The sequence below is a fragment of the Tursiops truncatus genome, chromosome X (genome assembly GCF_011762595.2).
Source record: "Tursiops truncatus isolate mTurTru1 chromosome X, mTurTru1.mat.Y, whole genome shotgun sequence".
NCBI lineage: Eukaryota > Metazoa > Chordata > Mammalia > Artiodactyla > Delphinidae > Tursiops > Tursiops truncatus.
In genome coordinates, this window is record NC_047055.1 from 34,662,414 (window position 1) to 34,685,973 (window position 23,560).

General features: G+C 39.7%; 2 protein-coding genes across 2 annotated transcripts in view; one reads left to right on the forward strand and one right to left on the reverse strand.

Moving 5' to 3' along the window:
- DCX (doublecortin) overlaps positions 1-23,560 on the forward strand; it is a 342,948-nt gene that overhangs the window by 109,472 nt on the left and 209,916 nt on the right. The window contains exon 5 of the mRNA XM_033849507.2: positions 1,873-2,052. The gene's annotated coding sequence lies outside the window, so the exon portion shown is untranslated. The remainder of the gene's footprint in view (positions 1-1,872; positions 2,053-23,560) is intronic.
- Positions 1,983-10,364, reverse strand: SERTM2 (serine rich and transmembrane domain containing 2). Its single transcript, XM_033849677.2, has 3 exons — positions 10,236-10,364; positions 9,983-10,079; positions 1,983-3,943 (listed from the first exon to the last, which is right to left on the reverse strand). Exon 3 carries the CDS (start codon positions 3,216-3,218, stop codon positions 2,946-2,948), a length of 273 nt encoding a protein of 90 aa, XP_033705568.1. The 5' UTR covers positions 3,219-3,943; positions 9,983-10,079; positions 10,236-10,364; the 3' UTR covers positions 1,983-2,945.

A 23,560-nucleotide genomic window follows, 5' to 3' on the forward strand; every position in this document is an offset into this window, starting at 1 on the left:
TTTGGAGAGTGGGGGTGAGGGAAGGAATTGCCAAGTCAGCATTTTGGATAGATGCATAAATTCAAATTATGCCCATTGATTGCTCTAGCTGCCTCTTTGAGCGGTAATATATGTTAATTAATACGTTGGAGGATATAATAAAATTTAATATAAATGGAAAAATTTTCTTTACAGTTGGTTTGCTATGATGAAAACATTCAGTTTATTTTCCCAAAGATTAAATACCATGTGAGTCACCATAATGACACATCTGCTTACATACATCTCCACTTATGTTATCACTGGAAATCGTCAGGGGTTATGCTGCTATTTTAGTGCAATCTGTGCTGTGTACTTTGGTTAATGCTCGGTGAAGATTTGGATCCCATGGGGTAGTTGTGATGAAAGAGGGTGGTTGTTTTCCAGGTGAGTAACCTAATCATAAGTTGGGAATCTTCTTCCAAGTCAGAGATTAAGGAGCAGTTTAAACTCCTGAAATCTGTGTTGGAGAGGTCAGGTGAGCAGCGAATAGATTTGCAGTCTGTCTCTTCATCAGATTCAGCAACAAGGCATTGGGTATCTTGCTATTCACTGCTGTTGAAAATGTAATCAGTTCCTTCATTTATCCAGTGACTGACTTCTTAACTGTAAAGTGCATTCAAATACTGTGAGCACAAAAGACAGAGTGTGGAGTGAGGAGAGATGTGTGTCCTTAAGAAGTTCTGGGGTATATTGGCAGCCTTTGATGAAGTGAGTGTATGGCTGCCAAGAACTAACATTTTAAAAGGTACGTGGAGTCTGGGTGTTGAACAAAGACAACTTAAACCACCAAATGCAATAATAGGAATCACTCTGCATTTTGGAAATTATAATACCGAAAGGGGAAGCACATGCCCTATCGAGTCTTAGCCTACCTGCTCATCTCTTCTGAATGGTGCAGAATGCAGCTGCCATCTCTTATGGTGCGCTATTGTTAACAGGTGTGCCAGAGTCAGCCTTGCTACTGATTTAAGCTCTGCATGTGGGGATTTCTCACTTTGCAGCCCCTTGGAGAGGGAGTATTGGCAAATGACTGTGTATAAAAGTAGAAAGCACTTGGGAATTTCACCACCATGCCAGATTTAGATCAGAGTAAAGGGGCCAATTTAAATTGGCAACAAACTAGAGAGAGCTGCATGTCTGGTAGAGGTGCCATTAACCTAACATCCATTCCACTTCTTTCTCACTGCCGCTGCAATTCCCGCCGGAGCACTTGGTTGAAATTTGATGACCACCTTTTAGGTGCAAGAGAGAACTGATTTTTTTCTAAGCAGGTAGAATTTAACATGGGTGTTTCAGTTCTTTGGTGGCAAGAGTATGACCAGCCTTCTAATTTCTAATTTGTAAACAGTACTCATTTCCTTTGGTTCCCTTTTGGAACGTTAATTATTAAAAAATCAAATTCTTTTTCCACTACTGGCATACTAGGGCTACTTATGAGAATGGAATTTTTCAAAATATATTTCTCTTATAGGTAATAAGTGAAACACTTCATCTTTTGGCAGGGATCAGGAAGGGAGGAACATTTTCTGGGAAAGACAAATGTGACATTTGAGGACACTGATCTCAATAAGGATTTGTTGGAGGGTGTTGTTTAGTCCTTTCCTCCTTTGTCTCTCTTTGTTTTTCTTACACTCAAATCTAAAAGGAGTCCAGTGATGACTAAATAGCCCTCAGATCATTTTTCAGAGAGATAAACCTGCTACCTAGAGGCTTGAGTGTTTTGCCCAAAGGCACAATCATTCAACGACAGAATACCAAGATTATTTCACTTCTGCTTTAAAGTACAGTTGAGTCTTCTTTGCTGAGGCCATCTTTTTCTTTTTTTTTCTTTCTTTTTTTTTTTTTTTGCAGTACGCAGTCCTCTCACTGTTGTAGCCTCTCCCGTTGCGGAGCACAGGCTCCAGACGTGCAGGCTCAGTGGCCATGGCTCACGGGCCCAGCTGCTCCGCGGCATGTGGGATCTTCCCGGACCGGGGCACGAACCCGTGTCCCCTGCATCGGCAGGCGGACTCTCAACCACTGCACCACCAGGTAAGCCCTGCCGAGGCCATCTTTAAACAAAGCTTATATTTGAGTGCAACTCAATCCTGGAGCATGATGGGTAAGGAGAAAAAGGCAAAGAAGCTGCACGTATAATATAAGGTTCATTATCATAAGCACATTTTGACTTAATTTTCCCTTGGTCTGGGGGGAGCTCATTGTTCCAGATTTTTGTAATACATTGGCCATTATCTGAGTTTTTAAAAGTCCAGTAATAGTAATAACACAGATATAAAATGCACATTTTCCCTCTCTAGATGAGGTTGTTGACTAGAAACTTCTTTTTGTAAACTTGCTCTTTAAATTGAAACAGTTTCTTTTAAGAACTCTTCTTTCATTTGGGACAAACCCGATGGCCACAGATGATAAAATCACTGCTCCTTTGGGAAAGGGCTCGTGGTCCCTTCCATTAACCTCCAACATGATTTAACTTCATGTAAGCAGAGGTGATTCTTTAGGGTCCAACTGCTACATTAAAACTTGTTCCTTTCTTGGGATACCCTCTTTGAACAATTAGCCCTTTCAAAGGCAAATTTTCCTTGTTCTTGGAGCCTCCAGGGTCATGTGTTTTTTACAACAGCTGCATGTGAATTTCTGCAGTCTGAGGTTTGCTCAAGGCCCAGGCGCTCTTCGGTTACCATGGAAACCTCCCTCCCAACCAGCTGCCATTTCCTATATTCCTGGCAAGGAATGAGTCAAACCTCTTAGATATCCCACAAGCAGAGTCAAGATAAAGAATAACACAGAGAAAACATGAACAACTTGTTAAGTGAACAACTTGTTGATTCCCTACATGGGAAGCTACATGCAACAAAGTCAGCTTTCCTGGACATCAACATACAAGGGTTCACTGAGATCCTTTAAAGCTCACTTTCTTCCTGACTTTAAGGAGTGGGGATTCGACTCTGCATCTCTATGTCTGTAAATTGAGGAACACTTTCTGTGCTCTCGGAGGTGATGGGTGAGATGACATGTTTGAGCCGAAGGAGCATTGTGAAGAGCAGGATGAGGAGAATGGCCAGGAGGCTCAGGAATAAGCCCACATACATATACAGGTTGGAATACTTCTCTGAAGTAGTGTCAACCTCTGTTGCCAGGGTGGGGAAATGGGCCCACCCAGTGAGATTCCCATGGTACTTGAAATGCACCTCCGTCATCACTTAAGACTTGAGTTGGTACCTATTTCTATTTGATTTCTATTGCCCTTGAGGCATTCCACAGTCACTTAGGCTGTCTCTGAATATGCTGGAGGTGTTCTAACGATCTCATACACAAAGCAATCACAACCAGAGCCAAGTCAGCAGTGCACAAGCATCCCTCTCCCAAATAGTTTCTATCAGAACTTCTTAATCATTTTTTAAAAAATATAAATAAAATCTTTTACTTTCCACAGTCCTACTCATATACTGATTAAAATAAATATGGTGAAACTGCTTTATAATACTGGTATGGAGACAAGAATGAGTATTAAATCGGACTTTTCCTGTCTTTTGGTAGAGGGAGAAAGAGCTCTATTTTATCTACAGCTCATCTAAATGTGTGCATTAATTATGTGAATTTAATTGGATTCTTCTGTGGGGAGACTTTCTAAAAGCTTTTGTATATTTCAGGCTCAGCATATCTGAGTTTTTACCCTTCTTGTCTTTCTGAATCCCGCATAGGGATGACACTTGTAAGGTTTCTTTCCAGCTGCCACAGCTTGAGGGTTGGAAGTCTAGAGGATGTGACTTTTCTACAGTTCTGTTGACATCCCTCACTGTAGGCTGGAGGGAAAGTGTTGTCAGACCTGGTAATTCTCAGATGGAGGTCTCAGAGATGCAGACAGCAGTAGATCTAGGCTCAGAAGATTTGACTCTTAAAATTCTTCAACAGATTTATTTTCCTGAAAATCAAAAACAACAATAAAAGGTTCGGGTGTCTAAGAAAAACAGATGGCAATTTGTTTTGAAATAAAAATTAACTGATATGTTGCAAAATGTTTTGCTATGGGAAAATTAGTCTTAAAATGATACCCTGAATTTTTATCATTTTGAATGCTTTTTTTCCTGAGTGGTAAATACCGATTACAAGGTTAAAGAAAAATTCAGATCAGAGAACAGCAGCTAATAACTAGGTTAGGTTAAGACAGTGTTTCCCAGACTAACTGGTCATAAAATTTACCTGAAGTACTTATTAAAATACAGACCCTGGGCCCCCATCTGGACTTTCTGAATCATAATCTCCACAGTAGGGGGCCTGATCACCACTCTAGAGAGTCATATTTTATCGGTCTGGGGTGGGGTCCAACCACTGGTATTTTTAAAAAGCTCCACAAGTGACTGTAAAGTCAGGACTGAGAACCACTGCCCTAGTTTAAGCAGGAAAGCCTAGCACTGAAATAAAGGCCTAAATCTAAGGATTCATTTCTTCAAACCCCAGGTCGCAGTGCCATGGGTCGCTTTAACAAATCATGGAATTTTCAGGAATGTAGGCTTCCCCCAATTTTGTTTTTGTGTTCTGTCTCTCTCATTTAAGTCTGTGGGGTGAGAATACAGTTTTTTCCCTCAGTATTTGTAGATCAGAAGTAATTGAAAGGGTGTGTTTGTTCTGAGCAAATAACTGCATCATTCATTATTGGTAAAGACAGAACCTTGTCTTTTTTTTTTTTGTGGTACGCGGGCCTCTTACTGTTGTGGCCTCTCCCGTTGCGGAGCACAGGCTCCAGACGCGCAGGCTCAGCGGCCATGGCTCACCGGCCCAGCCGCTCCGCGGCATGTGGGATCTTCCCAGACTGGGGCACGAACCCGTGTCCCCTGCATCAGCAGGCGGACTCTCAACCACTGCGCCACCAGGGAAGCCCCAGAACCTTGTCTTTATTCGCAAAAATATTCAAGTGTGTAAATAGGGTCAACTATTTACTGTTGAAGGCTTCCAAAATGATTTAGCTTGTTTTTCAGAACATGAATTTTGAATATGGGTGACTATAAAAACAACATAAACCACCATCACCTGTCAGACTTCTATGTGCAGTAGTGTCAGAGAGCTGACAATGTAGCCCAGTTCTGTCGCTTGTTAACATGCCCAAGGAGAGTTAATAGAAACAGCTCCAACAATTACATTACTCTTCCTATAATCTTGAATTGTGTGCCCAGCCTGGGAGCATTTCAGCTTAAAGTTTATGTTCACTAACCTGTGGTACTATACTTTCTGTAATCTGCATGAGCCTTAGCCTGCCTACCTAATTCCCCTACCACCCATGTGGTTCTCAAGAAACAAAAGCAAACAAAGAGACAGGCTCTCTTTCTACTGTCTTTGGAGCTATGGTCTAGGAAACATTTTTGCAATACTTAAAGGTACATCTATTTTGATTTCTGATTCACTAACAAGTGGAAAAGATAATCACGTAGGTACCCTTTTGTTCCCTAGAAACACCAGCCCCAAAGGCAATGGTTCTCCTGAGTAGCTTGTTACAAATGCCGGTTGCAGGGTCTACTCTTGGAAGCTCCTTCTCCCCAGACCACTCTATTCTTAGCCTTGCTTGTCCTCCCAAATCCAGTTTTTCTCAAGGGTGTGATGCATGAACCCCCTACCTGATTTAAAATGTAGACTCCTAGGCCCTTCCCCAGGCCTACTGAGTTCTAATATCTTGGATCAAGGCCCAGGAATATGCATTCTAAGCACAAGATTTTCATGTGATTCTTTGCATGTAGAGCTTTGAGAGTTAACTATCAGTTTCTCTATCGATATCCCAGCTAAAGAACATAGCTAATCTTATTGGTTGTTTGGGGACCCTACTTTAAAAAACTATTAAAAGAGTGCCACAGGTTGAATTATGTCCCCCCAAAAGATACGTTGAAGTCCTAACACCCAGTACCTGTGAATGTGTTGTGACCTTATTTGAAAAAAGGGTCTTTGCAGATGTAATCAAGTTAAAATGAGGTCATTAGGTTGGCCCTAATCCAATATGACTGGTGTCCTTATAAGAAGAGAAGACAGGGACGTTCAGGGGGAAGACAGAGACAGAGATTGGAGGGATGGACCTACAAACCAGGGAATGCCAAGGATTGCCAGTAAACACCAGAAGCTAGAAGAACCGAGGAAGGATTTTACCCTACAGATTGCAAAGGGAGCATGACCAAGCTGATGCCTTGATTTCAGACTTCTAGCCTCCAGACCTAAGAGAATAAATTTCTGTCTTAAGCCACCCAGTTTGTGGTACTCTGTTTATGGCAGTCCTAGGAACCGAATACACAGAGTAATCACCCTGAGGCCCTAGGGTTTTGGAACCCTTGGGGCAATGTTTCTGAAGGAAGTCCCTGGAATATTTGTATTACAAATGCAGGTTTCTGGGCCTTTCTCTGTGCTTCCTAGATCAGAATCTCTCGGGATAGGACCCTGAAGTCTACATTTGTGACAAGCTACCCATTTAGAGTTTCTAAGTACACTCTGCAAGGAATGGTTCCCAGTCCCTGTTGCCCTCAGGATCACTTACGAAACCTTTTGAACATATGTATACCTGGGTTCTTCCTTCAGAGGTTCTGATTCAGTAGGTTTGTGTGGGGCACGAACAGCTGTAGTGCCTAAAGTTCCACAGGTGATTTCGATATGTGGCCTGGGCTGAGAAGCACCACTCTACAAATAGAACAGAGCGTCGCAGAGTCAGGACTCTGACAGTCCCGGGCCACCCACATAGAGGCATTACTTTTTCACCTGGCCTCCAGAAGACAAGTCGAAGGAAAATAAACACTCACTGCTAGTGCAATCCAAGTGTGAAAAGCCTCAACAGTAGTATAGTATCTTTTTAGTCTCCTGCGGACCTCCAGATACACAGATTTGGGCAAGTCAGGCTTCTTGGTTAGGCACATTGTCATCATCGGTGCATCCAGGGTCCCTTTTATTTGTTTACTCAGTAACACCCATGGACAAACACCTGTAAACAAACACCTACCAACTGTAAGATTGAGAATAACTAATAATTTACATGACATCTACCTATGCTCCTCCCTATCTCATCCCACACCTCCCCAGAAATTATCAGTATTCTGAATTTTGTTAGTCATTACCTTGCTTTTATTTACACACACACACCTGTGCCTAAACACTATGTTGTTTATTTTTGTTTTGAACTTTATAAAAAAATTGTCAAGCTATATGTCATCTTCGATTTGCTCTTTTTACTCTACAGTCCATTACTATATGATTTATTTATAATTAATCTTACAGGATGAAAAAGGAATAAAGATTTGGTAGCCCATATTGCCTTTGAGAGTCCTTAACTGTCTTTGGACTTTACTCCATTCTCCTTAGCTTGGCGTTCAAGGCTGTCAATGTCCTAGCCTGGCTGACTTCAATTCCTTCCACTACCCTCCTTTCCAATCAAGCTGTAATGCTCACTGTCACCTACTTCCCCGCCTCCATGTTTTTGTTTGATCAGTTTCTTCCATCTTTGCATATCTCTGCTTGGGGAAATGCTAGCATTCTTCATAGTTCCGCTCATGAAACTGACCTTGATTTCTCATCCAAATCCTAACTCCCACAGGCTTTCTCTCTCTCCTAGAGAAATTACATTCACCTAATACTGTAAGTATCTATTTGCTGTATTTTCCCCCAAATTGTAATTTATAAACCCCCTGAGGATCTTTTTCAACCTTCTGTCCCTTATACAACTGTGCTCGCAATAGCTGCTCAATAATTGTTGAACAAATGCATGGGTATGACTGAAGAAATGTACTTAGCACCGGCAATTTAGAGAGAAGCACAGTGTTATCTCTGTTCTGATAGCTAATATAGCTTGGGGAAGCACCTGAAACTCCCTTTTATTTTTATTCCCTTCCCCCACTCCCCTATCTCTTATTGTGCAAACGAGACTAAATTCCTGATTATCTTCTGGAATTAAGGAATAATCACTTTGTGGGAATTCCCTGGTGGTCCAGTGGTTAGGACTCAGTGCTCTCACTGCTGTGGGCCCGGGTTCAATCCCTGGTGGGGGAACTAAGATCCCACAAGTTGCACAGCACAGCCAAAAAATTTTTTTAAAAAAAGGAATAGTCACTTCGTTAGAAACTTTGCTCTTGAATTACTATTTCAGTTGCATGATTTTAAAGGAAAACTACACGGAATGGGTTTACAGCCTTAAGTTTTAGAAAGTTCAATTGTGTCTATAAATGCTTTTCAGTAACAATAATACTGCCTCCTACACAATCGACCCTTAATCTTCCTTAAGGTCTAAATACTTATTAAATATATATTAGAATTCTATGAAGCTTGGAGAAGCTTTAGAGAACAATGATCTCACGTACAGTTGTCAACTTCTTTAAACATTTCATTTGAGGGTTTGGAAAACTAACTAGCCGTGTATTTCTTAAAACCTCTGCAGTCTGCAGAACACCAAACATCCTGTTCAATGCAGACAGGTCTATCAATTTAATTCCTTAAATCTTAAGGACTTTGAAATGAGTAAACGAAAAGTTAGATACTGGGCAGTCCTCTTTGTTAATCTGCTCCTGCATCTGTGACAACTTCTCATAAAAGCTTTCGGAACAGGATTGCCATAGCTCTCTTTGCTAACTAGCTACTTAGTTGCACAGATAATGTGATTGCTCCATTAAAAGCTCTGGACCATTTGGAAAGAAAAACAACCATGCAATTTCAAAAGAAATCAAAATTCTATTAATTCTAAAGAATCTGGTTTTTGTGGAAAGACCCTTGTAGGATTTTAGTATCCTGCAGTTCTTTCTGGAAAGCTAATAAAATGAAAATCAGTCTCTAGTCTTCGTAAAAGTGATGGAAAGCTGTTGAGGGACGAGGAGGAGAGTGCGGGATAGGAAAAGGGGTAAGGAATTAGGAAAAAAGGAAGATAGAGGGAAGAGGGGACGAGGGAAGGAAGGAAATGTGAGAAGGTGATGAGGAGTGTGGGAAGTGGATAAGAGGTGGGAGGAAATGAGTGGTTAAGGGATAGAGGTGAAGATTCGGAAGCAGGAAAACATTGGGAAAGCGACGAAGAAAGGAAAGGGGGAGGGAAGTTTGGGGGAAGGGAAAATGGAAAGAGATTAACTTAATAATAATTGGCCAATGTCCAACATTAGCCTGAACATCCGGTTTACTTGTAATGTAAATCAAAACACCCACAAGCAATGTGAATGCACCTCTGATTTTCTGATTGCATGTTTTGTCCTTAACTTGGTAAATAAAACTCTTGGTAAAAAAAACAAAAAAAAAAAACTTCTTGAGTTTTTGGTATGAACACTGAAATCCCAAGTCTCCCGTAATGTTCAACGTCAGCATAGTATATATAACCTCGCAGAAGCAAAACAACATACACACCCAGACCATGAATTTTGCTCCTTAAAATGAGATGGGAATGTGGAGCTTTCTCCATCCATCAACGCTGAGAGGGATTCCTAGGGTGAAACTTGTTTCTAATAAGAGAAAAAGTGCTGGGGATAGAGATAAATGTAACCTGATTCTCAAGGAGCTTGCCATAGTTACTTTTACTTTAACATGACAAAGTTCTGAAAACAATTCACTGGTAATTTTACGTTTTTCTGAATGACACCTGCCTATATAATTTCAGAGCTGAAATCCCACCACATAGCTAAGAAAAGTGATCAGAGAAACGACTCAGAAGAGACAGTCAAAACTATCAATTGCAACAGCTTTGAGGAGTTAACATATTCTGTTCGTATTTATCTGCCCCGTGTGAGGGAGAGAAAACTAAGGGAGGTGGAAGCTGTTAGAGTATCTAGTTCCACATCAGCCTGTGAAAAAACAATTCCAGCGCAAGTGCTTCTTCAATGGCTGGAGCCATTAAGTAACAAGCTTCTCAAGTGGGAGTTGCTGTATCTTCTGCGGCAGATGGTGCCTATTTGTCACACCTGCCGATAAATAAAATGCCGCTCATTTCACCGTAAATAACATCATAATATTTCCAAATCTCTCTTACCTTTCCTGGCTCACAGGATGAATGGGATTAGCCATTTAAGCATCCCTTTTGAAGCATGCATCGACAGGCAAGTTGTTCAGGAACATCTCTGGAATATCTGGAAAATAGAAAGAAAGCCTTGTTTTGCCACAGAAGCAGGACTATGTTCATGCAAATATGCTTTCTCTTTCATCTTCCTGAAGAGTCAGACCTTTCCAGCGTAAAACAGAAAAGCACCCTCTATCAGTTACTTAAAATTCCAGTTGCCACTTACAGCTTCAGAGTGCAGTTTCAGATGCCTGCTTCTTATAAACTCCAAAGAGAGAAGTGTCTGTTTGGATGTGTATATACCATCCGGAACACTTGAATGGAAGCAGCCTGAATAGTGAAGTCCCCAGTTCCTCTTTCGCAGGCAACAGTTTAGAGCGTGCGGGAAAGGTAGTGATTCAGCTCTGCCTTGTAGCGGTGTGGAGCCGAGAGGGAGGAGGTAAGAGAGAAGCTGAGAAGCAAAGTTTGTATAAGCCTTCCACTTTAACCCCTTCGAGTCTTCCTCATGAATCTGTAGGACTAGTGAAGACTCCCTGTTTTTGTAAAAGCCTCTTCATATGACATTTAAGGGGATCAGATCTCCTGCTCAATTCAAGAGGTTTTTCATCTTAGGTTTATAGTAATATATGCATAGAATTGAAACCAAACATGCCAGGATATAGTGGTATTTAAATAATTCCATCTTTATAAACAGAATGTGTGCATATGTTGGGGAAACTTTTTTGTAGGCGCCAACTGAATACTTTTATTTTGAATTTTTTGTGGAGATTTAACATCAGTATTGGAATCCAGGTCTGAGTTTCTGGTTGGGGGTCTAAGCTTTAGGTAGAATATCTTTGAAGAAGGCATGTCTATCCAGGGTACATGTGCCATTAAAAATGATTCATCCAACTGTAGTTTAACTGTCATTACTGTGTTTTATATATTGTGGCAAGAGGAAGGAGATTAACATTTCTTGAGTGCCTACTCTGTGTCAAGCATTTAATGTAGAGAATCTCATTTAATCCTCACAACAACGCTGTGACTTGTATATTATTATTCTCATTCTACAAATAAGGAAACAGAGGCTCAGTGATGAAGCATGTCATGTAGTTTAGTACGCTTGGAGCCAGTATTTGAAAACAAGGCAGTGTGATCCCAAAGTCTCTGCTCTTTTCTCTGTAGCAGTAGTTCTTCACCTCTGGTACGTCTTGGATTCCTCTGAGAACTTAATGAAAGCTATGGATTGTCTTCTTCCTCAGAAATAGGCATATAATTTCCATGCTCCATGGCCTCCAGGTTAAGAACAGCTGAACAAGGCTTCCCTGGTGGCGCAGTGGTTGGGAGTCCTCCTGCCGATGCAGGGGACACGGCTTCATGCCCCGGTCCGGGAAGATCCCACGTGCCGCGGAGCGGCTGGGCCCGTGAGCCATGGCCGCTGAGCCTGCGCGTCCGGAGCCTGTGCTCCACAGTGGGAGAGGCCACAACAGTGAGAGGCCCGCGTACCGCAAAAAAAAAAAAAAAAAAAAAAAAGAACAGCTGAACGCCCTCATGTCACTTGTCCAATATTACAACATTATTAGTGCATTGTTCATCCAAAAACTCATGGTCATCAACAATTTTTAGTATGAAATTAATAATTCCGTATTATTAATAATAGTATATAATAATAATAGCATAATAATGTATTATGCCAATCTTTCAGATATTACTGCAGTGCTTTTTCCTTTCTCCCAAATTTTCTTTAACAAATCTTGCATCTTTCTTTTTTTTTTTTTTTTTGTGGTATGCGGGCCTCTCACTGTTGTCTCTACCATTGCGGAGCCCAGGCTCCGGATGCGCAGGCTCAGTGGCCATGGCTCACGGGCCCAGCCACTCTGCGGCATGTGGGATCATCCCGGACCAGGGCATGAACCCGTGTCCCCTGCATCGGCAGGCAGACTCTCAACCACTGCGCCACCAGGGAAGCCCCCAAATCTTGCATCTTTTAACTTTTCATTTCCCTCATTCTAGTGGTTACAGTGGGTTGAGACTCTCCTTGAAATTGTTAATACCTCACCAGCATAGTCTAATACCCTGTGGAGTATGCTGGGGTCTCTCAAACTGGAGTAGTATGCTCAAGATTCATGAAACTACAGGGTAAACATAATGCATCTTTCTAGAGGATCTCAGGGAGAACGTAGGTAATTTGAGTGATCATTTTCAAGATAGTTTATATGACAATAAACATATAGTAGAATAAAATGCAAATTTTGTATGCACTTTTACAATCAAGCATGAGACTTCAGAGAAATGTTGCACTTGTGGTGGTGTCTCTTTGGGCTACCCAGACTTCTCCAGGGATACGTGTTCACTCTATTCTGCCATTTGGGATATTTTGGTGAAAAAGTTGGAAGGTCACGTTGTAACAAAAAGACCATGGATTTTGAAGTCAGATAGACCTAGGTTTCAGCCTCAGCTTTGATCTATATTTTCTAGGTTACCTTGAGAAAGTCTAATTTCTCAGTTTTATCGTCTGTAAAAGAGGGAAAAACTCTCTTCATGAGGATTATACAGGAAAACATCTCTAAAGCCTGCACTACATGGTAGATGCTCAATAAATGTTAATGCTGCCATCTCAATTTTTTAAATGTCCAAAGAGAATGAGGCTACTTGAATATAACTGGAGATTTCATTAGGGGTAGTCTAATGTTTCCAACCTAATTAGGAAAAAGAAGCCTTAGGTAACATGATATTAAAATGCAAGTTTCCAGGAAGACATAATAGATGCCCTACAGTAGATGGGAAATTCCAAAGCCAGATCATGACGTACAGAATTTGCAAAGGAAATGCTCCAGAACAGGTTCCAAGAAATAAAAAGAAGTCAGGTTGTGGAGGAGAGTGGGGGGAAAACTTGTGCAAACATTTCTTTGTAGAGATCTGTTGCCAGGCTAAGACTCCATTCCACCTCTACAGGAGTGTTGGAATAGTGGAGGTATTACCTCCTTCACCCCAACCCTAGTGAGCGGGGTTTCACCAGACCATCAGAGAGCTTGACATTTGTTCTCTGCAGCAGGAGCAGAGAACTGGAGCTGCACTTCATTCTGAGAAAGCTTAACGTGACCCTTGGCAGGAAGACAGGGTTGACTGTTTTGGGATTGGCCAGCATTCCCAGAATTTATCAGGCAAGGGATGTTTGAGGGTTTCCTGCGAATCAATCAAAAGGGTGTCATGCAAGAGAGAGAGCCAAGGTGGGGTCACACTAGACCCTGTCCAATAGAGCCACCTGGAGGGGTGTAGAGACCCCAGAAAAAAAAAAGCTGGAGATAACTGTTGGATTCCTAGGGGTGGAGGAAAGAGTTGTAAACTACCAACCTGAATATAAATTATAAACCCAGGTCTCCCAAATTACAGGAGAGGGGTCCTCCGTGGTGGGAACATTTAAAGAACCCAGAGAAGAGCCAGAGACCCAGAGAGTGGGAAGCCATTTCTTCTACCAAGGAAGAAAAGACCGATCCCTTTACCTCTCTTCCCTGTTCCTGCTTCCACCCTGGTGAGGGTCCAAACAGGAGCTGGCAAGTGGGGAGGGAAAGAAGAAAACCTATCATCCCCCACTTCTCCAAAGGCAGAGAACCACCACCTACAGGCCTCAGTGTGGAGTGGGAGGGGGGACCTTATTTCCAAGTAAAGCCTAAAGAATTTGATTAATATCTTGGACTGAATATGTTCTGATTACTGAATCAAGACTGTGTTTTGTGACTTTGAGTGATTTTAGGACTGTTTACTCTTGAAGGAATGAACAGGAAAATCATGTGACTTGTCCAAGTTTCTATCCAAGGTCAGAGAAATTTTACCCCAAAGAAGTATATTTTATTTGCACATTAGGAGACAAAATGAAGTTGTGTTTTGATTCTATCGTTAATTATACTTTAAAAAATATTGGTTATAAATATTAATTCTTTCCTTCATTCAATGAATATCTGAGTGCTTTTATGTGCCAGGCATTGTGCTAGGAATAGGACATACAGTGAAATGAAAAATAGTCCTTGCCTTCAAATCGTTTATGATCTATGGCAGGGGTCAGCAAATGCTGACCTTCTTCTGTAAAGGGCCAGAGAGTAAATATTTTAGGCTTTGAGGGACACTTAAGATCTCTGTTGCAAATTCCTCTTTCTTCAACCAATTCTATAAAAATGCAAAACCATTCTTGAGGTCTAAACAAACAGAGGTCATGGGTCAGATTTAACCCATGGGCCCTAGCTTACTGCCTCCTTATGTGTGGAAGAAACAAACTTTTAAAAACCACCAATTAGGGCTTCCCGGGTGGCGCAGTGGTTGAGAGTCCACCTGCCGATGCAGGGGACGCAGGTTTGTGCCCCGGTCCGGGAAGATCCCACATGCCGCGGAGCGGCTGGGCCTGTGAGCCATGGCCGCTGAGCCTGCACGTCCAGAGCCTGTGCTCTGCGACGGGAGAGGCCACAACAGTGAGAGGCCCGCGTACCGCAAAAAAAAACCCCAAACAAACCACCAATTACCATACATTTATTATGATTGAAGATGTGCTTAGGATACTTGGGGAGGAGACACAGAAGAGCATTACCTAACTCTAGGGAATCGTGACTTCCTGGAAGTGGCAATGTTGATTTGAGACCTGAAGGATGAGTAAGAGTTGGTCAGGGTTAAAGGAGGTGAGTGCTATTCAAGGCAGAAGGAGCTGCCTATACAGAGGCACCAAAGCTTGACAGAGCTTGGCTCACTTTAGAAACTACAGAAGGGGAAACTGAACTTTACAGAGGTCAGTTTGCTCAAGATCACACAACTAGTAAGTGATGGAGCCTAAAATCTTAACCCAGGTGTGCTTGAATATAAACCTATGCTCCTAACCACTGTATCATCCTCCTGCCCTGGTACTAAAGCTATGTCTAAGAGCTACTTCTTACTTTTTGCAAGTCAGCAGCTCTTTCTGGCTCACTTCTGATTCCCTTGGGGGTGAAAATGTCAAAGTTCTAGAAGGGCTTGCAAGACCTTAAAAATAAGACAGTGAATCAATAACGTTGGGTTGTCATGATTACAAGTCTAGTTCTCCCTTTTAAAAATAACCCTTCCACCCAATAAAGCCTAGCACGCATTGCTCAAATTCAGAGTTTGCTTATTTCTTCCTTACAGGAAGGGGTTTTTCCCCGCCTGGGAGCTAAGCCCTAGCACTGTGATAATGTAATTTCTTACCTTATTGTTATAGATTTATAATGAGATAATAGTACCCTTTGGTTTGGACTACATATGGTGATTGGTCCAAGTACTGTTCTGATCTTCATCACTCACACCGATGACCTTGGTCAAATGAGTTTACTCAGCACAGATTAAATCTGTCAATTTTTTTTATTGATTCCTTGGTGGATTTTTATTTTCCCCATGGTTTGGAAAGCTAGGTTAGCCATGCAACAACTACCCCCTTAACGTCTGCCATGCACTCTTGGAGTCAGCAAGACTAAAGGTTGCAATAAGGAGGAAAAGGGAATGGGAATGGTCCAGACTTGCTGTCGCTGGCCTTCCACTGGTCAGTGGCTCTTAACCAGGCTGTGCTTTGTCACCCAAGGAGCTCTTTCAAAATACAGAATCTCGGCCCTATCCCAGACCTTCTGCAGGGCTGAAACCTGAGAATATGTATTTTTAACAAGCTCCCCAGGTTAAGAGCCACTGCCTTGTGGGAATAGACAGATAGGTCCCTAATGAAATGATTGTTTTAAAAAATATATCAGACACTCTTGATCTATGCATAGAAATTCTGCTGTTTTTTTACACAAATAGAAAAAAACAATCCTAAAATGCATCGGGAACCACAAAAGACCCTGAATAGCCAAAGCAATCTTGAGAAAGAAAAGCAAAGCTGGAGGCACCACACTTCCTGGTTTCAAACTATATTACAAAGCTCTAGTAATCAAAACAGTATGATACTGGCATAAAAACAGATACATAGACCAATGGAGCAGAATCAAGAGCCCAGAAATAAACCCATACATATATGGTCAAATAATATTTGATGAAGGAGCCATTAATACTCAAAGGAGAAAAGACAGATTCTTCTTCAATAAATTGTTTGGGGAAAATGTATATTCACATGCAAAAGAATGAAACTGGACCCCTATCATACACCACTCACAAAAATTAACTCGATATAGATTAAACAGTTAAATGTAAGACCCCAAACCATAAAACTCCTAGAAGAAAACATAGGGAAAAATTTCCTTGACATTGGTCTTGGCAATGACTTTTTGGATATGACACCTAATGCACAAGCAACCAAATAAAAAATAAAAAGTGGGACTACATCAGACTAAAAAGCTCTGCACAGCAAGATAAATGATCAGCAAAATAAAAAGACAACCTATGGAATGGGAGAAAACATTTTCAAGCCATCTAATAGGATAAGGGGTTAATATCCAAGATATATAAGGAGCTTATACAACTCAAGAGCAAAATCATCATCGTCATCATCATCATAATCATCCAATTGAAAAATGGGCAAAGGATCTGAATAGACATTTTTCCAAAGAAGATATACACGTGGCCAACAAGTACATGAAAAGGTGCTCAACATCACTCATCATCAGGGAAATGCAAATCAAAACCAAAGTGAGATATCACTTCACACCTATTAGTATGTTTAATATCAAAAAGACAAGAGCTAAGCACTAGCAATGATGTGGAGAAGACGGAACCATTGTGTATTATTTTTGGGAATGTAAATTGGTGCAACAACCATGGAAAACAGTATGGCAGTTCCTCAAAAAATAAAATAAAAATAGAACTACCATATGATCCAGAAATCTCCACTTCTGGGTATATATCCAAAGGGAAAGAAATTACTATCTTGATTTGTACTCCCATGTTCATTCAAACATTATTTACAATAACAAAGACATGGAAACACTTAAGTATCCCCTGATGGATGAATGTGTATATGTATATAATATATATAGGAATATTACTCAGCCATATAAAGAAGGAAACCCTGTCATTTGCAACAGCATAGATGAACCTTGAGGGCACTATGCTAAGTGAAATAAGTCAGACAGAGAAAGACAAATGCTGATGATATTACTTATAAGTAGAATCTAAAAACACCCGAAGTCATAGAAACAGAGAGTAGAATGGTAGTTGCCAGTGCGTGTTGGGTGGCGAGAGGGTGAGGGAAGTGAGTGAAAGGGATCAAAGGGTACAAACTTCCAGTTATAAGATGAATAAGTCCTGGAGATGTAATGTATAGCATGGTGACTGTAGTTAACAATACTCTGTCTGTATACTTAAAAAGTTGCTAACAGAGTAGATCTTAAAATTCGCACCACAAAAAATAAAAGTAACCATGGGAGGTAGCAACTATATAAAGTCATGGATGTGTTAACTAATCCTATAGTGGTACTCATTTATATATATATATAAAATCTCACATCGTACACCTTAAACTGACACATGTTATATGTCAGTTACATCTTAATAAAGCTGAAAAAATAAAAGAAAATTCTGCTTAAGAAGGGAGTATATTGAAGTTCATTGTTCTAATGTTTCAGTAACCTGTAAAATGGGCTTTTGTCACTAATCAGTTGGATATCATCACAGTAATGAGTATGATGCTCTTTAGTGCTATACTTCCAGAAGAAATTAAACAAATAGCAAAGTGAGAGCTCAAACTGTAGTCAAAACAGGTTTATGGGGAGTTCCCTGGGGGTCCAGTGGTTAGGACTCGGTGATTTCACTGCTGAAGGCCAGGTTCAATCCCTGGTCGGGGAACTAAGATCCCACAAGCTGCACTGCATGGCCGGAAAAAAAAAAAGTTTTATGTATTTCAATAAGTTAAAGATGGCAGACAGATTACATGCATATATTACCTCTACACCCCAAGATAGCAAAAGAATACAAAAGATATAAATTCATGATGATGAAGAGAATGGGAAGGGAGCCATTAGTGGATGAAAGTTGGATGAAAGCTGGAAAACAGATGGAGATGTAGTAACTGATAAAGTAGTATAGAAGTCACAGTTTACAATACTTGCAGAGAGGCAATACAGTGAAAGAGAAAGTCACCCTTCCCTGCATAAATGCTGTTTGAAAAAGAGAATGAGTGAGTCGTAAGGCATAAGGGGGGAGGGAATAAATTAAGTCATTTTTAATAGAGTCCCCCATTATTCCCCCCAATCTGGTGAACAGAATACCTTGTGGTCAGAAATATCCTCCATGAGCTCCAAAAAATTGGAGTGTTATTCTTTAAAGAGATTGAGAGGTCCAAGAGAAAAGGCCTCCACATTTTTACATTTAGGAAATCCTCCAACAAAATGACTAGCTCCCCATTCATGTATATGAAGCTCCCAGTCACTTTTTTTAATGCCGCATTCTTCCATGTGAACAAAAAAAAATCAATGATCACCAAATATTTAAGGAAAACTTTCAACATGAAAGAATGATAAACAGATAGAAAAAAAATCAAGGACCCTTGAGAGAGAAAAAAAGAGGAGAGGCAAAACACCCTAATTAGTATACTAAGAGAGATTCAAGAAAACATTGCATTTATATAACAGGATATTTGAAAATAAATAAAAGGAGGACAAGAAAGATATCTTGAAATAAAAGATATTTATTTAAGAGATATTTTAAATTTATTTAAAGATATTTAAATAAAAGATTGCTGAGATAAAATTCAAGGGAAGATTTGGAATATAGAGTTGAGGAAGTATCAAAGAAAGTAGCACAAGACTAAAAGAAGGAAAATGAGATAGAAAATATAACATGACACATAGAAGGAAAACACAGAAGATCCAACATTGACTAATAGCAATTCAAGAGAGAACAAAGTAGAGGGAATTATCAAAGAAATAATACAAGAGAATTTTTCAGAGTATATTCTTATGAAATTTCAGAATACAAAGTGTAAAGATATCCTCAAAGCTTCCAGAGAGAAAAACAATAACCTACAAAGAAATGAGAATGATATTGACATTGGACTTCTTTTTTTTAATTGAAGTAGAGTTGATTTACAATGTCATGCTAGTTTCAGGTGTACAGCACAGTGATTCAGTTTTATATATATATATGTATATATATATGTATTTTTTCAGATTCTTTTATAGGTTATTACAAAATATTTAGTATAGTTCCCTGTGCTATACACTAGGTCCTTGTTGGTTATCTACCTTATATATCATAGGGTGTATTTGTTAATCTCAACCTCCTAATTTATCCCTCCCCCCCTTTCCCCTTTGGTAACCATGAGGTTGTTTTCTATGTCTATGAGTCTTTGGTTTTTTTATATTCTACATATAAGCAATTTCATTGATATTTGTCTCTCTGTCTGGCTTACTTCACTTAGTGTGATAATCTGTAGGTCCATGCATGTTGCACAAAAGGCATTAATTCATTCTTTTTTATGGCTGAGTAATATTCCATTGTATATGTATACCACATCTTTATCCATTCCTCTGTCGATGGACATTTAGGTTGCTTCTGTGTCTTAGCTATTGTGAATAGTGCTGCAATGATCATTGGGGTGCATGTATCTTTTCAAATTATAGGAGGTAACTACAAGAAGAAACAGCTAAATAAGTAGAAGGGGTTGTCCTGGAGGGCGTAAACACGGGATGTGACATGGTGGAGCAGAAGTCTGTTGCTTTGCATCATAAGCCCTCCTGTATTCTGTTTTAACCTTGTGTGTGTATTACTTTGATAAATACTTCTGAATTATTTAAGAAATTGAACTATTGAGTTTTTTTCAGGTTCTTGTCCGATAAAGATGGTCACCATGGATAATGGGATTTAGATCAGAAAAAAATTCCATTATCAAGCATTTGTTGAACACTTATTATTTGCCTAGCCCCCTGCTAAGTGCTAAAGGGAGCTCCAAGAGTATTTAAGACAGTCTCTGTCCACAAGGAACTTGAAACCTAGTTGGGCAAAGCAAACCAGTACGTGAAACAATTAGAGAATGAAGATACATAGTAAAGTGCTGAACTGTTGGTATGCTAAATTATGCCCATTAGAAAATCTGGCAACAGGAAGATGAAATCAGATTGGATTGAAATTAGGGAGTGCTTCAGGTGGACCTGGGGCTTGTTTCTGGCTTTAAATGATGGAAAAGATAGGAATAGGTCTAGAAGGTAAGGGTGTTAGAGGAGGGAAAGGCAACATGAACAATGACCTGGAGAAGATTTTTTTTCTAATTTGTTATGTATTATTAGGAAGAAATTTTTATTCTTTCTAATATCTCTAAAATGCTTTCTCTTTAAATCTCCCTAATTTAAAAACTTTCTCTGAGTGGATTATTTTTTTTCTTGCTGACAGTGCAGTAAATTTTCTGTCACTTTGTAGAATGGGAACTGCCATTTACTAAATGAGCTTTTCTCTATTCTGTGCTCCTTTGGTGCCAAGCCTTAATAAAGACAGATGGGTTTCCCCCATCGTGCTGCTGCTTCCCAGCTCAGGCTGATGAATATGAGACTGAGAGCCTGACCCTGTCATTGTCAGGTAATATAAAAGGTTTCATCCTATTTATTGCCATACTTTAATTACTGGGGGAAAAGTATGAATTAAGAAACAAAGGATTTAAAATCATTTCAACAAAACCAGGATGTCTGAGCAAATTAAAACCATCTTTTTTCTTTTCCATTTTCTCTTCCTTTGTGGGGGAGAGTGAAGGTGGTGGGGTGATTAGTGTTGTTTGGGTTAAATTTAATTAATAGGAACTCACAGCATAATGTTCCATGAAGAATGTACATGTCAAAAAACCATGTGGTTATAGGGCTATCAATTCAAATATCTGGGTTCAATTCAATGGAAATTTTAGCCAAGTTATGAGACTTTACTGGTTATCCTGGAAATCATTTACGGACCTGGTTGGAATTAGTACATAAGCCTTTAGAGTGGTTTCCTGGAACTAGCCCTGAAGATAAATTTTATAACATAGTCTGTGATTCCCTAAACCATTTGAGAGAATATGCTAGTTGCTCCTCATGTGTTGTGATATAATGTGGGAACACTAGGAACACCCCTTGCCCTCAATTCACCCAAAACTATTCCTCTCTTCTTTCTACTGTGCCAAATCTAAAATACCATTCACTCATTCATTCATTCCTTGGTGGTAGGATTTTGTATCTCTAGAGACCTTCAGCTAAATTGCGTCTGCCCCCTCAGGTCAGATTTTATGGTTCCAATCGACTTCTAACACTTTAATGTGAAAAAATTTATCTGATTGCTTATGTGTGTGTGTGTAATGATTTTTTTTTCAGGATAAAACCCTTTTTTTAACAAGATAATACATGCTTATGATTAAAAACAAAAATCTTAAGCAATATGCAAATATGTAGAGTGAAGTCTCTCTCCGCTCTTCCCCTCACCTTTACAGAAGTAACCACTGTTTTAACAGAACAGTTTCATTTCTATATTTCTAGACTTTTTCTATGCATATGCAAATACATGTGTGTGTGTACATGTACACATATAAGGAATAGGGTTACAAGTATGTTGTTCTGTAATTTGTTGTCATTCAACCACATACTATGGACAGCCTTCCATGTCATTAGTTACATATTTACCTGTTCTTTTAAATGTCTTCCCTTTATTCCTTAATATATATATAGCTTAAATTATTTAACCAATACCCCATGTATGCACACTGGGTTGTTCAAAGTTCTGATATTATAACACTGCAATGATTGTCCTTATATATACAGATCTCTGCACAGAAAAGTGAAATTGCTGGATTGAAGATATTCAAGCTAAAATGCTTCATTGATACAGCTAATTGCCTTCCAAAATGGGGTCACCAGTTTATGTTGGGGAGGAAAAATTTTTCCTCTACACTTCTAGGTTCTTCTGGCTGGTCTGTGAATTAAATTGACCTGAGACAGATCAACAGGAGAAAATCAAACAAAAGTTTAATAACATGTATACACGGGAGAGACCTAGGAGAACTGAGTAACTTGCCAAAAAGGCTGAAGCCCTCACCTTAAATACCATCTTCAGCTAAAGACAAAAGAGGATGTTTGGGGGGTGGGGTTTAGTACTTCAGAGGGGAGGAAGGCAATTCACAGGGAGATGGAAAATAAGCAAATGTTTGCTGGGCCCTACAGAAACAATGGGACCCAGAGAGGAATTTTAACAAACAGACTTTGCTGGGTTCCTCCCTATCTACCACACCTAGTTCTACTATAGTTATCTATGGTAATATCTCCCTTCCTGAAATAGGTTCTCTATCTACATTCTTTAGGCAGTTAAGGGGAAGGTCAAAGGTTCTTCTTCCTGAGTCTTTTGGGCCTTGATTGTTTTCAGTTTGGAAATAATCTGCATTCCAAAGAGACATGTGGCAAATTTTGTTCCCCTACACTATGCTCCCACCAACATTGCATTGGCACAATCCTTTTCCACATGCTCCCTCCAGAGATGGATAGAAACTAATAATGAATGTTTTTTGTTTCTGATTATAAAAGGACTGCATTTCATTTGTAGATAAAGTTGGAAAACATAGAAGAGTATTTAAAGTTAAAATATTCTGTATTCGGGCTTCCCTGGTGGCGCAGTGGTTGAGAGTCTGCCTGCCGATGCAGGGGACACGGGTTCGTGCCCCGGTCCGGGAAGATCCCACATGCCGCGGAGCGGCTAGACCCGTGAGCCATGGCCGCTGAGCCTGCGCGTCCGGAGCCTGTGCTCTGCAATGGGAGAGGCCGCAACAGTGAGAGACCCGCGTACCGCAAAAAAAAAAAAAAAAAAAAAAAAATTCTGTATTCATATTAATCAGTAAGAATCATCCTTACACATTTGGTGTAGTTAATTTCTACTCTTCTTTCTTTTTGTATATTGATGACCTTTAACATTCAAATGAAATATGTTCTGAGACAATGACAAGTCCCCAAAGTCTTGACTACCTCTATAACATATTTCACTCACAAAACACAAGTTTTGCAGTGACTGTATTGCACTCAATGAAACAGTTTTCTAATCACTTTTATTTATTTTCATATATATCATATAGTGAATTTGTTCATATCAAAGATCTACACCACATGAAATTCAAACAGCTCTAAACTTTATTTATTCAAAGTTTCTATTTACTGGCTAAGCATTATCTTCTGTGTTTTTAATCTTTCTATCTACTTCCATCACTAGCAATTGCATTTGGCTTTTCTTTTTAGGCCACTCAAAAAAAATGGAAAATAATGCCTGTCTGCTTTCATTCTATTATTCTTTTTTCTTCTATTCATTTCTTTTTGAACATTCATGTTTTCTGGTGTGACACTGTAATTCTAAATTATTCAAGATTGCTCTATTCTTTCATGTATTTAGGATACATTTTTTCAAAATTCCTAGGCCTGAGGTAATAATGACTATTAATGATTGCCCAAATGACCTTTCCAAATGCATGGATCATCCCTGTTATATAGTACAAAACTGGATTTTTAAATGTCAAGTGTTTTTTTTCCATTTTTAGGATTGGATCTAATATGCAAATCTACTTATGTCACTTTTCTACTTCAGTTGTCTTTTTTCCCCCAGTTTTATTGAGAAATAATTGATACACAGCACTGTATAAGTTTAAGCTGTACAACATAA